At 37.7% G+C, this 16849-nt stretch overlaps 1 protein-coding gene across 1 annotated transcript in view; it reads left to right on the top strand.

Moving 5' to 3' along the window:
• The window catches only part of RFTN1 (raftlin, lipid raft linker 1), a 97574-nt gene that overhangs the window by 48733 nt on the left and 31992 nt on the right, over positions 1–16849 (top strand). Inside the window, exon 4 of the mRNA XM_040591044.1 lies at positions 3818–3926. Coding sequence (XP_040446978.1) covers positions 3818–3926 — 109 coding nt within the window. The remainder of the gene's footprint in view (positions 1–3817; positions 3927–16849) is intronic.

The raw sequence follows: 16849 nt of genomic DNA on the forward strand, positions 1-16849 counted from the left end.
GAAGAGGAAGAAGTCACTGACTGTACATCCAGAAGAAAAGGAAGATCTTTCAAACTGTTGGGGCTTACACATTTTTGTAACTAAACTTATCTCAGCATTTCTATTTTTCTTGCTTTTGTTGAGAAATTGTATATGATGGGAAAGTGGAAATGAAAACCATTGCTTTAATTTTAAAATATATTACATATTGGACCCCCAGTAACTTCCCGAGATATAAAACTGATAAGAGACTCCAGAGTATGGCTTATTGGGTTATTTCTCAAATGATTACTCTCGGTCCTTCTTCAGAGGAGAACGGGGGGATGCAAGTGCAGGGACAGGACTGAAGCAGGAGATCTGAGCTCTACTCTTGACTTTTCCTCTGACTTCTGTGATCTTGATAGATGTGCATATTTTGGGGGTCCTAATTCAGAGTCTGGAAGGAAAGTGGTCCCGAAAGTAGTCCCATTAAATGAATAAACCCAAAACTATAATAATTTCTGTTCAGTGTAGAATTTACCTGTAGCTGTATTTAGCTAATTCTCTACGTTTATGCTAATAATATTCAAAGGGGTTGAGCGACTTCTATGATCTTTGTGAAATACTTTGTGATTCATATCTGAAATGTATTGTTTATTGTATAGAGGCTGGAAAGAATTTCTTGCCCACCTGGATTTACTCAGAAAATTATTTTGTGGTCTGTGACATCCACAGCTATTTATTATTTTCATACGAAAAACTATGACTTTTGTTTTTGACAGAATAGGCTCTTAGATTTTTCTGAAAAAGGTAAAAACTACCAGTATAGACAAAGACTTGCTTTTAACGTATCTGGACATGTTTTACTTGAAAGCATGGAAAATTCTTTTTGGTAGTATAAAGTATTTCTGTTGGAAGGTTTTAACTAAAGATTCTGTAGCCTTCAGCAGGATCTGTTACGTGTGTTCTGTAAAATAATGTTCCTAACAGGGTGCCGTGGTATTTGATGGAATTTCTTTCATGAGCCCAACGCAGTTTAGAGGAAGAATTCACTGTCTCCTGTTTCCTTAAATATTCACAAGCAGCAAGTGTATTTCAAAGTAAGTGCTAGTTAAAGGAGAAAAAATAAACAGGTCATTTTAAGCAGTTGCAGCAAGAATCACTGTCTTTTTATGGATATAATCTGTATCACAGATAACTCTTACTCCTTTCAAAGAAGTTGGGAATGGGTCCTCCAAAAACTGCAGAAAATCAGAGTCCAGGGAGCCATTGAGGGGGAGAGGGGGAATTAGGAGACAGTGGTTCAAGGGCAAGTTTCACTCTTCCTTATACCTGCGTAAACCTCACCAATATATGTTGAAAATAATTTGTTTTAACAGACAGCCAGTGGGTTTAAACATGAAAATACAATCTTTCTCATTCTTTTGGCGCAATTAGACTAAGTAAATTTTGATGTTTGTCATGGAACGTATTTGCAGCATTGCTGTGGTTTGCATGGAGACCGATCACTATGTAAGGAAACAGGCCTTGACGAAAGAGTGGACACAGAAATAGATGGCACATACTTAATTTCTGGGATTTGATATCTTAACTTTGAATTTGAGCTCCGTTATTTCAAAGCCTATTTATTTCAAAGGGCTGGAGTAAGGCTTTCTCAGCGGGACTGGAAGGGAGCTGTGATGAGCGCAGTGGGTTGTCCCGGCGAGAGAAATGGCAGAGGTGTTTGGTGTTCACATTTGTAGAGGTTTGGTGTTGTCCCCCTAAAATGGGATTGGTTGTCTAAAAAGGGGTTGGTTCCTTGCTGCCTGTTTCTGGTAACCCAGTTCTGGTTTGTAACTACATAACAATGGAAGTGCTGGAGAACTGTGTTTGTTCCATTTGATGTTGTATGGACTTTGCACTGCCATATCAAATGGCAGTTTATTGATTGCTAGAGCATTAGAGAGCCCTAAGTCATACCTATTTCTATCTGGAACATGGCTAAATGACATCAGGGCTACATTTCCAGTTAGTCATATTCAGGTTTTAGGAAAAAAATGTAGGTATAATAGTAAATTCTCTAGCAGGATGACTTTCTTATATTTATTTTTACGTTCTTGAATTCAATGAGTTAATCTGGTGGAAACAGAATAGATTATCTTGAACACTATGTAGAACAGCAAAAATGGTTGTCTGCAGTTCATGTGTTGTCCCTCACAAAATGCTATTTTTTTTCTTGACAAAGTTGTTCTTTTGCTGCTTAAATTAATTTTTGTACACCTGTTACAGAGGAGTAGTGGTGGAACACCTTTAGCCCCCCAGTAATGATTCCTGTAAATCCTATAAAGATGTTTGGAGCGTTGCCATGGACACCAGTGTTTTGTTAAGATTTTTGTCCGCTATCAAGAACAGAACGGGACCACAAGTTAAGAGAAAAACCTAGAAAGGAGGGGAAAAACAAATAGGGAAAGGACTTCAGCGTTCCCAACCAATTCGCTGTCTGGTAACACCTGTCCCACATATACATGAGATAAAGAGGAACGAAGTGAGAATATAGCCTGTGTGAGAGTGGGAGGACCAAGTACAAAATATGATGTCACGTGAGACTTAAGAAGATTTCTGTAATATTGCCTAGGAAACATACTGCCAGTTTGCAGTCAGCAGCCTGTGCATCTCGTGGCTCAGGGTAACTGTTAGCATCTTGGGAAAGCCCCTGGGACCTGAAGCACGTTGTACATGTCACACAGTCTCAGTCCCCAGAACAGGCCTTTTACGCAGACTCACTTTTGCAAGCATGGCAAGCCTGCAAAGCCCTTGTTTTGTTGTTTCGCTGCTTCCTCGGCACTTTTGGTTCACACTTCTGCAGCTTTCTTCCTGTCCTGTCGGTACCCAGTGCATTGAGCCACTGCCGGCCAGGATTAGTTCTTTACTTCAGACTAGATCTTTTGATTCTCCCTATGGGATATTAAGGATGTTAAGATAACGACTTTGTTACTAATCCCAAGAAGTATAGGCTAGCTTTTATTTTTGTACATTCCTCCATGTGTTCTCCTAAAGAACTGATATATAATAAGTGATTCTCTGGATTTCCTGTACTGATCAGGTGTATCAGTTTCTTTTCATAGAAGTACAGAGGAGATGAAAACTGCCTTCGGTACTGCTGCTTTGCAGTGCTTGCCTACAGACTGGTTCTCAAGATCATTCAGGATAACTTCCGAACTTTCCCTTTGCATATTTTGTCTGATGCCATGTTTCCCCAGCAGTGATTTGTTCAGCAATGTATATGGCAGATGCCATACATTTTGAATTATTTTAAGAGTTAGTGTCTTCTGAAAGAGAAGGGATTTCAGACATGACTTTACATTTTTCAACAACAAAGCGTAAGGTAAGACTGAAGGATAGGCTCCTTTGATTAGCCCCTGATTTTTAAATATTGACTTAGAATGATGTTAGATAAGAGAAGGGTTTCCTTTAGTTACTGTCTTGTTAAACACAGCCTGCAGCAGGCTGCCCTGTGGGGCCCAGAGCATCTGTCAGCTCATTGCACTGGAACCCGCTTTCTGCGTGTTCTGAGTTGCGTCACCTCTGCATGTCCTTGATACCAGGTTGACAAAGTGTTTCTTGGACAGATAAAGAAATTTGGAAGTCCCCAAGACATTCCACCATCTGCAGTCATTGGTATGATTTCTTTCCCTAGCAATTAAGTGAGATGCTGTAGCCGCTGCTTGTCAGAACTGTGTTGAGCTCAATGGAGTCAATGTATTGGGGCTGAAGTTCTGGCTAAAGTTTAGCTTTCTGTGAGAAATGTTTATAAAGGACGTGTCTGGGTATCCAGTGTTAACAACAGAAACTAATTCTTTTTTTCTGTCTGCCTGTTTAGGTCTTCAAAAGCTGATGTCCATAGTGAAGGATATGTCTTGGAGGTAGAATGCTGCTCCTCTTTAAACCAACTTTCAGACAAAAAGGAGATACCTGATTTTATTAAGAAAGTGAGTAAAAAAAAAAAAAAAACCAACAAAACACTTTTTGTTTTTGCACTATATATAAAACAGTATGATTTTACACTATAATTATTGCTTCTAGTTCTGTCAGTCTGACAATAGGAGTATGTGTACACTTTGTGCAGTTGAAACACTGCAGTAGAATTAGGTGTTTTGTGATTTTAAATATCTGAAGGGCAATTATGTTTATTGAGAGAAAAATAATATTTGATCATATTATTATAGAAACTGACTACAGGAGAATGACCTCTCACAGATTATATTAATTAGGTCACCAGTGTAGAAGACAGTCCTGTAATAGACATTTTAAGTTGAAACAATATATATAATTTCTGGTTTAGTGTCAAAATATCCTGTTGGATAGTACTGTAGCTAAAAGACCTATTAACTCCCAGAGTCCCCCAGATTACTTAAGTTTTGTTTCATTATCACATGACGTTAGTAATTAGAAATGGTACTGGTAAGCTAAACCCCTTTGTCATCCAGAATAGTGTGGCTTTCAATAAACTTTTCTATATGCTGGGGTATTGAAGAGAGACCTGCAATTGTTTATTTGTCGCCTTCTTTTTAAAATTATTTTTGATGCTGTAATATTCTGCCAGACTGGAAATTAGCAGGTTATGTCCGTTTTAGTGAAGAGAGATTCATCGTGCATGTTTCAAATTTTGCAGCATCTGTTGTGTCCTATTACGTGTTATAAAAACTAGCATTATATACTATATTTACTTGGCCACATGGTACAAGAATAGTATGAGTAGGCATACTCCTCTAGCTTTAATCCATCTTGCAGTGATAATAGTTCAGAAAATTCTGTAAAACAAATTTCATCACAGGCTGTGTGAGCTTGATAGGGACTCAGCTCGACAGACTACGCTCATGTTCAATCTTTCCTTTTTACTATGAATTGTAAAAACTGGATTAAAAATAATGCAGCTATGACTATATGATCGTCATCATCATACTTAAAGATATACAGATTTTTGTATCAGAACAAACAAAAAGTTTTCTGAACACTTAATATTGAAAAGTTGGAGTCCAGATTGACTTCAGGTTTTAATGTGGTATTGCACTACTATTCTGATGCTATCTTGGACTCTTACAGTATATTCACACTTAAACAAAGCTGGTGTATTATTGTGTATCGGTTTCAACATGTTTGATTTTGTTCTTCGGTTCTTTCAGTCAGAGTAGAAATAAAGGCTTATCTGTCACAACTGATAGCAAAATTTTGCATCATTGCAACAGAAAATTTCCTTGCATTTGTAACTTCAGGAAGAGTATGGCTAACATGAAAACAAAATGACAATCTAGGAGTCATCTTATTTCCATAAACATCCAGTTTTGAGACTCTTTAGAATGCTTTTCTAGATACGGCAATGTTTCTGTTGGTAGAAGCCATTTGATTATGGGGTTATGAATATGCCTTTTTGAAAGATAATAATTTAAATTTTAATAGCTGAAACGTATATTTACTGTTTCTCTGTAGGCTGAGTATGTGTCTCATCCTCAGATGTTTTTTGATGTAGAGGAATTTGAAGTTCTTTGAAGCTGTTGCTGTCAAGTGTGTGGTGTGTCACTGTCTATATCTGATTAAACGCATTGTGAAAGTCTCAACACTTTTATGTAAATCTAACTCGGGGAAACAGGACTTGTTTGGGAGTAGGGATTAATCGTCATATTAACTAATTTGTCTGAGCAACAAAAATGTCCGTTTCTTTTAAGGGCATATAAACCAGATGTTTACAAAAAAAAAAAGAAAAATAAAGGCTGTTCTTCAAAGAAAGTAGTAACAAAAAGCTGTTAGAGGGGGCAATCACTTGCTTTTAAAAAAGAACAACCCTATAATTCTTCTCAAACTGTGGAATACAATTGAAGTTAATAGAGTGCTGTAATTGAATAGGCAAATTCTTGATCACAGAGCTTTTCGTAACAGAGGCTTTTAGCACAGGATTACCATCTTACTGCATTGCAAATTACTATGTTTAAAAAAAAAAAAAAAGATACCAGATAGAGTAGCCATATTTTCAAAACAAATAACAAGTCAAAATTTTCTCCGTGAATTTACTAGAAAAAAAAAACACTCTAGCCTGGAAAAACTAATTTTTAATATTTTATTATGCACAGATGAGCAAGTATTGTTTACGTGGAGTTTGAACAAGGATGCAATTTTAGTGACGACTTTTCTCAATTGACTTTTTGTTGCATTGAAAATGTCTGTCATATTGAATATTAACTGCTTGCTTCTGGCAAACATAAAACAATTCTGCAGTGCCATGCAGCATGGGTAATCTCTTTTCTTCTTCTGTAACTCCATATAAATGTTTAAGAGTAATGAAGTAGAAACAAGGATGTTATTTCACCTAGCGAATGCTTCTTGCTCACTGAAACAAAGTGCCTCAGTACAATGTTGACTGTAAACCATTTAAAAAATGACTAAGACTCGCTGGTCAAACCTGTGTTCTGTTGTTGAGATCCTTCTGTGCTTTAGGACTCGGTCCCAATTCTTTACTCTCTTCTGTAAATTTTGGCCACTACTGTGGCTTCTGACCGTGGTTAAGAGCCATGGAAGACAGGAGGCAGTTAAGTATTGGGGACATAATGTTGCATAGAATACACTCTTCCTGTAGCTTAATGTTGTGTTGACATCACTCCGTTGTTTGTTCTTTCATATCAATGTGGATCTGTTGCGGCTCAGCCTGTCCTGAAGAGTTCCAACCATCCCATGGTCTCTTTGTCACATAATTCCTGGGCAATGAAAGAAGTAACTTAACTCTTGTGTATGTACTTACTGCTGTATTGGTATTAGCACTCCTGTCTTTAGCTCTCAGGCAAAACAGAAATTAAAGATTTGCTCATTTGCTTTTTAATGAGCAAAGCTAACTTCTGAACTTCTGATCGCTGTGGCTCAGATCATTCTGAAGTTGTTGTAAGTCAGAGATGTTACTTCTAAGATACCGTGTTTTGTAAGACTTTGACTTGTGTCTCATGTAAAATAGGGTAGCCTTTAATTACTTCCTTAGTTGCTCTTTATTTCTGTGTGTTCTATTATCGTTTTTTTCATCTGAGAGTGTTCTCCTGAATCTGCTGAGACAAGTAAGGGAAGGAGAAGCTAGGCTGACATCCCAAGAAAAGTTATTTTGGATACGCAGTCATATATGAATGCCAAATATGTTTCTCATTACCTGTTTTCCACATCAGTTACGTGCTGTAGAAGAACTGTAACAGGCACAAGGTTTTACTCCTGTGTTCACATCTTTGTGGTGTTGGTGAAAGGTTAGGAAATGGAGGCTAATTTCTGTACTGTTTCTTCCCAATTCTGACTTTTAAAATTTAGGAAGCACATTTTTGTATCCTTAGTTGCCTGCAGAATAATGCTCTTTCAGAACTAAATTCTTGTATGTTAACATGTTTTCAGTTTGAGCCCATTGCAGAGTTCATATTTCTTGTCCCTCGTCGACTCGTTATCCTTCCCTGGGGAAGTATGTTAAACATGGAAAAGCGTTTAAAAATGCAGCAGTTTAACTGAAACCCAAATGCTGGCATCTTCAGTTTGTGTTTTTGACTAGACGAGGACCCCTCTCCCTGCTGATCTGTCCTTACTTGACTCAGAAACGAGTCTAATTTCTTCCAACAAACCTAAGGCCGTACAGATGGATAATTGGTTTTGCATTTTCAGACGTGGACCAGTTCAGCTCGGAACACTACTGCCATCTTGAAAACACCTATGTGGTGTTTATCTTGGGGTGAAATCTGCCATATGAGAGTCCATCAGATCTGCTAGTTGCTGTTCCCTCTGTTCATAGTCTTGGTGAAGTTCAGCGAGCATACAAATGCCGACACCAGCAGTTGCTCCAGAGCTGCCAGTAACTTGTCACTTCCTTAAGTGGTCCTCTGAACAACTTCCATATAGTCCAAAGCACCTTAGAAATAATCTGGACTCCTGCAGATGTAGTGACTTGGCCTGTAAGTTTGACATTTATTTTCTAGTAATAGCATTGCTGGGCCAAGGAAGTGATGGTACCTCTCAGACTTAAGTGAGTTGGGATCCCAGGGAGGAATATGCCAACGAAACACAGTGCAAGGACACTGCCACCCATGTACTTGTTCTAGAGCTGGCATCTGAAACGGTAACTCCCAGTTCTTCCTGGTACAAAGGCAAGTTGCATGGGGAATGGGACTATTCTGAAAGAAAGGCCATACAATATTAACACTTGTATGAAGAATTCACATCCTACATTGAAATATGGTTCTACCGTATTTGAGCCATGTTGCCAGTTTTATGGAATATATGGTATCAACTGGTATTTACTGGAATTTTTCTAAATGTCTTTTAAAAAAAGAAAATATTATCAGGAATAGAACTGGCATGAGGAATTAGTACATTTCGAGTGTTGGTTTGTGCACTCGACATTCATGGACGTGACTACCGACAAGTTCAAACTGTAGTTGAACTTACTCAGTGTAGTCCTGAAAGGCAAGACGTTTCTTGGAGGGGTTGGATTCTCCTGCCTGTTCCCTGCCCTCTCTCCTTTGGGGCAGACAACAGGCAGGAATCTGTCTGAGTGGTTGGGTAAGGGATGGCTACACTCTCTGACCAACCGCAAGTCAGCCTTGCTGCGTGTTTCTGCATACGGACATTTTTATCAAACTACTGAGATACTTCTTTTCCTGGTCTCGTGGGTTTTTTCATCCATTCTTCTGTAGCTGTTTTGGTGTTATCAAGAGAACTGCTGTATTAGTTCATGCGCGTTGTTTTCTGGAGAGTCATCTGTGTTACGGCATTAATTGGTGAAATATTTTTATATTAGTATTGCTGTTAAAAGACAGGTTGATTCTCCAGCTTCTTTTAAGGTAGTAGCAGGGTTGGAGTATTTACGAGGACTTCTGTTTCTCCTATAAAATAAAACCTGAGTGCCTATATGATGAATTCTCAAGAACTTTTCAAATATCTTCCATAGATGTTCCTACTCAAGGGAGTGATTCAGACCAGACTTGGCTCTTCACTTATTTCCTACGTATTTACTTATATCAGAATGAACATTTGTCTTATATGATCAAAACAAGGGACTTCACATGTCCATATGTTGTGTGAAAGCAATATTAAATGATTTTGAACTCTCAGCTTCTGAGTTTTGAAACTCGGAACAGCATCTAACTATGAAACAGTAAGAAAATGAGAAATATGTCATAGAAAAAATTTGTCCATGATAGTGTGTACTTTTTATATAAGTATATACTATTTGTGTTTGTAACAGTATGACAAGCAAATGAAGTCTGCAATTCCCTAAAAAAAAAGTGAAAACTACTAATCTTGTCATTTTTTTTTACTTCTATTTATAATTAAGAAAAATACTGGTTTTTTTATATAACTGTTCCAGTATTTCTCACATTCTTGTCTCTTTTTGTTTGTCTTTTCTTATTCTTCGTCTCTTAATTTTTGCATTGAGATTTCTTTAGAAGGAACAAAGAGATGCAGCTTGTGTGCTCTGAAGAGCACTAGACTGACTGTTGGATTTCATGACTCTGTGGCTGCAGTCCTACGAAGATCTCTCCTGTGAAGTCTCTGATTGCTCTGTTGGTGTAGAGGTTCCTTAGATGGTTATTGTAATCCTAAGCATTATTCTTTACTTTAAATATGTTTTAGCTGGCCTGTTCAGAAGTTTCTTGCAGCGTATGCAGTCAGAGCAGGTGGCAGTACAAGCTGGAAGAGGGGAAAAAACTGAGTCTTTTAATATTGCTCAGAGGATCATTCTTCAAATGAATAAGCAGTTTAAATTTACTTTTGTGGCTAGAAAATGACCCCTCTAGAGTACTGTTTATTACCTAGGATTACTTATCTAGATGTGATCTCAACCTCTTCTAAAATCATTTCCATCCTTAAAACAAACCCAAAAAATCCCACCCCAAAACCTTCACTCTCCAGGGTATTTGCAAAAGAACAATACAACATTTATTTCTTTAGTACATTGTAATGGAAACCATTGCTGAGCACTTAGTGGACTGCTTTGTTTTCTGCATGTTTTCAATGCAGACAGAGCCTCTATTTTATTTTTAAGTATTTGGATCTTAGAAGTAGATACGGTCACAAAGCAGAAGTTGAAACTCAACATCAATGGTTCAGCTGTTTATGATCTGCTGTGATAATATTTATTAAAGTGCATTTTGTTAACATTTTGTAAGTGTATATATAACAAGAGATGGTAAAAAATAGCATATTCTGTATTTTAAACAGCCTGGTGTGAAGGGAAACATCTGCTCCTGGTTAAGCTTCTTTCAACTTCTGTTCGACTAAGCCCTATAAGAGCAGTGTTGATATATATCTTCCATGAACATTGCAAAACTATTTTCAGGACTCTCCCAGGAGCTTGGTTGTGCTTTTATAATCCTTTGCCCCCAGCAACTTTCAGAGTCATCTTCTTGACCAAGATAAAAATAGATGTTATAAAGTATGCAGTTGATGTTTTTAATGATACCACTTCTGCCTGATGGGAAAAATAACGTTTTTAATAACAATAAATTTGATAATATTTTATGCTGTGCTAAAATAAAATATGGGCAAATTTTTCAAATTGTAATTTTGGCTACAAGTAACAGATGGCTTGATGAAACAATGTGATTTTCAAGAAACACTCCTTGGTTTATATAAAGTGTTCCCTGCAAATTAAATGTGAAGTCTGTAAGTTTGAGACTGGATTCTTGATTTTTAGAATATTCCTGTTGTCTTGAACCTTTTAATTTTTTGTTTTCATTGCTTAGGATAGAGGTGGACTAAACTGATGCCCCAGTTTGCATCACATTAGTGCTAGTTGATCACAAATAAGTGACTGTTTTCTCATGTTCTCCAATGAACACTGCATTGTGTTCATCCAGCTAAAACAATTGTTCGATACAACATTCAACTGTCCATCTCTATAAATCTTTATTTTCCCCTTGCTTGTGTTCACCTACTAGTGTAGGAGCTTCTCTCAAAAGATTCATGCAGAAGACATGGTCTGCATTTTGGAAATGCCTGTTCTCTAGAGCGAGTGCATGGGATGGAGTTTGTACAGACTTTTTGACAGTTCTAGTCTGTCTAATATATCTAGTATTTGGATGGAGTGGGCATAGCTGGCTGCTCTGTAGCAGTTTATCTCGGGTCTAAAACAATTTTTAGGGAATAAATCCTAAGTGATGTGAGTAAATTCAGGAATTCTTTTAAGAGTTTAATGATGTGAGTAAATTCAGGAATTCTTTTAAGAGTTTAGGGCAAGGATGGGAGGGTGCAGGTATGTTTTTGGGCAGTACCACAGTCAGTGAACCTTTGTAGCCTATGTCCAGCAATGTTTGCCCTTTGCCAGTTCTGTGAAGGAACAGATGCTAAAATAAGATAATTTGGGAAGAATCATCACACCCAAGACTGTAGAGGATGAGACAGTGTGGTATCATGAGCTGTTATCTAGTGAGATATGCTGAAAGGAACGAATGTACTTGCACGGTGCTGCACTACATGTTTAGTATGGTTATATTGTTCTCAGGAATGAATGTACACCTAATGCAAGCTGAAAAGGACTTTCAAGTTGTTGCTCTTGTACCTGCCTTGGCTGCAGTAGCAGGAGACATATAGCTTGCAGCACTGTCTTAAGAGCCTGTCTTCTATTTTACTCAGCATAGCAGTTAAGTTGCAGTAGCAACTTGCTTCGCTGTGGTTCTCCTTGTAGCTTTCATTTCCCTTTTGCAGAAGCTACTACCAATGGGTGTGTTACAAAACGGCAAAGTTTGCTTTCTTTTCCGCGTTCAGTGACTTGTTGCGCTCTACTACAAATACAACAAGAGCTTAAAGTCTCAAGTCAATGGTGGTGTTGAATGGGCTGTGTCTGTGTACTGCAGAGATGGAAAGTCAGCATAGATCTGTTTCTTCAAGAAACTGATTTGGTTTTAGACTTTTGGGGGTTTTTTTTGAACTCTGTTATCTTCTCTTGGATCTGTCTGCTTCATTGTAGTAGTCTTCTCTAAAGTTCTGAATGATAGAAGTCTGGTCAAGGTTTTCATTGAAAGTATTGACACAAACACTGTCAACAGCACCGCTTAAAGCATGACTCTTTGGTTTGGGATTATGGTAACATTTTCCAAGGCATCCCTCCAGTGTTTTATCCCTGATGGCCGTTTTAAAGTAATTGACAGTGAAAATACTTGGTAATTTGAAAGCCTAAATGCAGACTTGGATTTGACTTTCTACAAGCTACATTTGTATCTACTTACCTATCTCAAATTCAGAATTGGTGAGTGTAAACTGGAAAAAGTAAAAAATGCATGGGAAGTACAGGCCTAAGTGACAGAGCATCCTTGTCAGAAAGGTTGCGTGGTTTGGAAATCTGCGAGCAGTGAAACAGAGTCTCAGAGTAATAGGACAGAGAAGTGATTAGTAGTTGCTCCTTTGCTGGTTGATTAGTAGAATTACCTTTTTTGGTAATGTAGTGTGAGATGCAAAAACGCCGAAGTCACAAAAGCTTTGAGTTGTTCGGAAGGCCTAAACGCTTCCCTCAGAACATGGGTTAAGCTTAGCTGGTTTTAAAGTAAGCAGTAAACTTTTGCTGACTGTAGCTGTCTTCTCAGGAAGGGGCATGTGAGACCTACAGAAAGTACCAGAAGCAAGCTAAAAGCCTGTCTTAATTTTAAACATCTGTTTTCAGAAATGGAAAACTAGAAGGGGTGTGCACAATATTTGTGATGAAACATGTACCGCTAAATATTAATGAAGGAGGACATAGTTGGAAGACTGTAGTCTTGAACATCCTTTTCCAGTTCCAACTGCTGGCATGCAGTGCATAGTGTTCTCCTCAAACCACAAGATCATGTTCTTTGCATGAAGAACCGTGGTGCTGTGTCTGTTGTCAAAGGCAATTTGCTTGAATCCTAAAGGAAGGTAGAAAAATAGTGGTCTTATTTGGGTACACGTTAGGAGATCTAACGCCTCTAAGATTGTTCTTTTAAAAACAACCAAATAACAGACGGACAAGCGTTTCTTTTATTGGCTAAGAAAGTTTTTGCTTGGTTTAAATAGATAGCTCTGAGCAAAATTAACCAGCTATTGTTTCAAAGGCCATATGTTTGGCCGTCAGTAGGACTAAGTAGCAGTCTTTCCCTTAGTTCACTGCAGAGCTAACTAAATGCATCTGACCATTGGAACATCAGTTCAGGGCTCCTGGAGATTGTTGTCCTTTCTCCAAGCACTTTTTTGCTGTGTGTGCTCTCTGTAAATTTTCTGTTGTTTTTATATTGGCAGCAGTCCCCTTTGCTGGTTCGCTACAACATTCTTTCAGTATTTTGTTATATCATGAGCCATACAGCAAACCTATTAATGAAATGTTCAGTCCTAATGCCTACGTTTTGAAGGTGGGTTTTTCCAGATGATCAGGAAGTGTAAGGCTTGAGACCGTTTAGGACTGCTATAAACTGGAATGCTCTGATGACATCACAGAAACGGCTTTTCCTCTGGATGCATCCCAAAAATGTCCAGCTCCTGGCATACAAGAGTTAAGAGAAATTCCTAAACTTGTCTTATTAAATCAATTGTATGAAAACCCTTATCCGAAAGAGGGGTCATCATTATTAAATTGCTGCGTGTTATTTCTCATATTTTATTGATGTGGGTGGAATACTGTCCTGAGATCGTGGGAAGTGTTTGATTTGCTGTGTGCCGTCCCATGAAAGAAATGTACAGAAGTTTCCTGTAAGCAATTACTGAAGCTGGCAAAAAGTACATGATTCTGTTCGGCATGAGATCTCTGTCCTTGAACTTTGGTATTTATAAGTGGTGCCTTCATGCCTGCTATGAGCAGGAGGTTATTACAGAGCTGATAATGCAATAAGAAACACAGAATCACAAACAAGACGTGGACTGTATGATGTACTTGCCAAGTGTCTTTATTCTAAATAGATTTGAAAAGAAAACCTCTCTGTGGCTGTTCAAAATGAGCTTTCAACCTGGAATCTCTGCATGTCTTTCATGGCTGTGAGGCCTGTAGTTTAAAAACAACAACAACAAAAAAAAAACCCACCAGAAAAGAGGATTTCATCGTTCGGTGTGGTTTTAAAGATCTTTAAATGAGATTGTCAGCCATTTTCTAATTAGATAGGGAGCCTTCAAGAGAACCAGAAGTATTTAAAAAGATGGGGCATAGATTTGCAACATCAACATAATGTTTTGTGACACCGCTTTGTGCTGCTGCTGGTTCCTTTTTTCCAAATGCGGTATAAAAATAGTGCTCAGTCCGTTCTGAAATAAACAATAACACTCCACAAATGTTAAGAATGTTAACACAAGTGCCCCAGCTAAAATTCAATTAAGGTAGTGACATCAGGGTTGGACACAGGGCTTGTCCTTATTCCTGCCAGAGTTAGTGGGAGATTTGATATTTGTTTCACAGTTAGCAAAGGCTACATCTGTCATTTCTTTTTTCCCCTCAGGAAAAATGCCAGGTTTCTAATCAGACAAATTATAGGGATGACATTAAATTCTTTAACTGCCTCAGCCCTCTGTACCTATGAAATTTCACCCCGTCTTTAAGCAGGTTCTATTTTTAAACTGGCGTAAATCAAATTTGTGGCAAGCCAGTTATAAATGAATTTGGATGTACCCACTTGGGAGTTTATCCAGATTGAAATAAATGAGTTAAATTCTGCTTCTGATGTTGAACAATGACATCTTTTGTGATGGAGACCTTTTCTTGTATTTGTGGTTGATATCATCCAAGCAGCACTTTATGAGGCAATAAAAATGTTTCTGTTCCTGTCTGGGGAAAGAATCAAAGAACATTTTTTTAAAATAATAATTATTGGAATTTCCATTTTAAAATTTTCCCAAGATGTAAAGAGCAAGTATGTAGCATGTTTAAACTACAAAAAAGGTCAGTAAAACAGTTGAAATTAGTATGTAAGGGCATTTTTAATCTATCTTTTTTTCTGATGCAGTAAGTGGTAGAGATGTAGTTCTGGTTTTTATGCTTTTTCCTCTCATTTAGTCGTACAGCGTAGTGTGACAAGGACCTTTGTAAGTAGCCTTGTTAGTGCTCTAAACTGGCACATGAAGACAAGTGATTGTGTAGCATTTATCTGATCTGAAATACGTTTTGGGTGACCCTGTCAGAGTAGCATCACGTTCTTCCCATTCAGTTCACCTTTACCACTGCTTTCTCCCCTGCATTTCTCTCTTGCTGATTACCAACACCACATATCTGCCAAGATATTTTCCCAACGCGGACAGGATCTGTCTGTGTGTATCAGCACAGGATACTTCAAGGGGTCCAAAACCTACAGGTGGCTTGTAGAAACAGCCCTTTTGCCATGTGTAGCTTCTGGACACGACCTGTCCAGGTGCTGAGGTTTGGGCTTGTTTTAAGGCTGGGATTTTGAGTTTTATCATTCAGATATTTGATTTTTCAAATACAGGAAATGGGAATATGTACTGGATGGCATAATTCATTCTGGCTGTGAAGGCAACTAAAATTTTGTACAATTTAAGCTCTCAACAGGATACTGAAAAATCAAATTGTCCTTGTTTGTAGTTTGAAAATGTGCAAGCTTTTTACTTTATTTATTATAACAGCTAGCCTCTTCATGGTTTTGTGGAAAGTTGGAAGCCAGTACTATGTCTGCTGATACATTGCTTTGCTGTTCTTTGCACTGTTGACGTAATATTTCCTGCTAAATTGACTTTCTTGAAAAAAATGAGATGCTTGGTTCTGTCTTATGTAATAGGGAAAATTTGAAATATAGGTTTAAGTAAGATTTTGTGTTCTGCATGCTATGGATTAATTTGTTGGGAAAGGGCTTTGAAGATACAGTCTTTTTCTAATCTTTCTGCTAAACTATTAGGCTAATACGCCTTAGACTATCATTCAGTCCTCAGTTTCTCCTATTTCTATTCTGAGAACAAGAGTCTCAGAAGAAAAACCTCACCATCAGGTATTCCTTAGAACAAACACATTTTTTTGAGTGAGCCAAGACTGTAAAACATCGCTACAATAGCTGTGAAAGCTGTTCTCATCCAAATCACAGCGTGGGAGAGTCTGTTATAGATTGACAAGCAGCAGTCTTTATTGACCAAGACCAGTAAAATCACTACATATGTACTATCCTCAAACTCTTAACAGTTGCATACTAGTTAAATTTCTATAATTAGCTGTCCTCCAACCTACTAAACAAATGTAGTGGTGTGTCTGTAGATTAGTGATGAGAGATGAACTGAATTTGTAACTCTGTTACTTACTGTATAAAAAAATATTTATAAAGTTACAACAAGGAGTCAGGATCATTAGGCATATGATGAATGCATGTGTCAGTGACACTAACTTTAAACCTTTCTGAGCAAGCTAGTTACTAACATGTTTTGTAGAATTCATTTGATCAGAATAATGCTAATAGTATTTTTATTTGGAGGTTATTGTCCTTTTTAGTAATGAGCTTGAAGTCAGCATCCCCTGTTTGCCAGGCTAAACACCTGTGAAAACTATTGCCTTGTTCCCTGGAGAGCTCTGTTCAAATTCCTGTGATCACAAAATCAAGAGTTAATTTAACATGGAAAATGTAGTAGTGGTTTGGAAAAGGAAGTGCTTGTTGTAGATCAGGTATCATCTGTTGGTTTATGTGTTCAGAACAGTAACCATGTTACCAGGAAGCAGATGATTCATTAAAAAAAAAAACAAAAACAAAACATTCTGGGTAGGGAAGATGCAGAAAAATAAGCTTTACTTGAAATAAAAAAAATAAAATAAAACAGTTGTACAAATTTCTATTTACTTGCTATTGAAAATTGAGCCTCAGAGAATAATAGAGACACCTTAACTCTCTGGAATTACATGGTATGCAGGGGAAGTGAAATAATTTCCCCATTTTCAAGGCATTTCTTTTTGAAAGTGTTATGTGTGTTTAGA

Source organism: Falco naumanni, chromosome 4 (genome assembly GCF_017639655.2).
Source record: "Falco naumanni isolate bFalNau1 chromosome 4, bFalNau1.pat, whole genome shotgun sequence".
NCBI lineage: Eukaryota > Metazoa > Chordata > Aves > Falconiformes > Falconidae > Falco > Falco naumanni.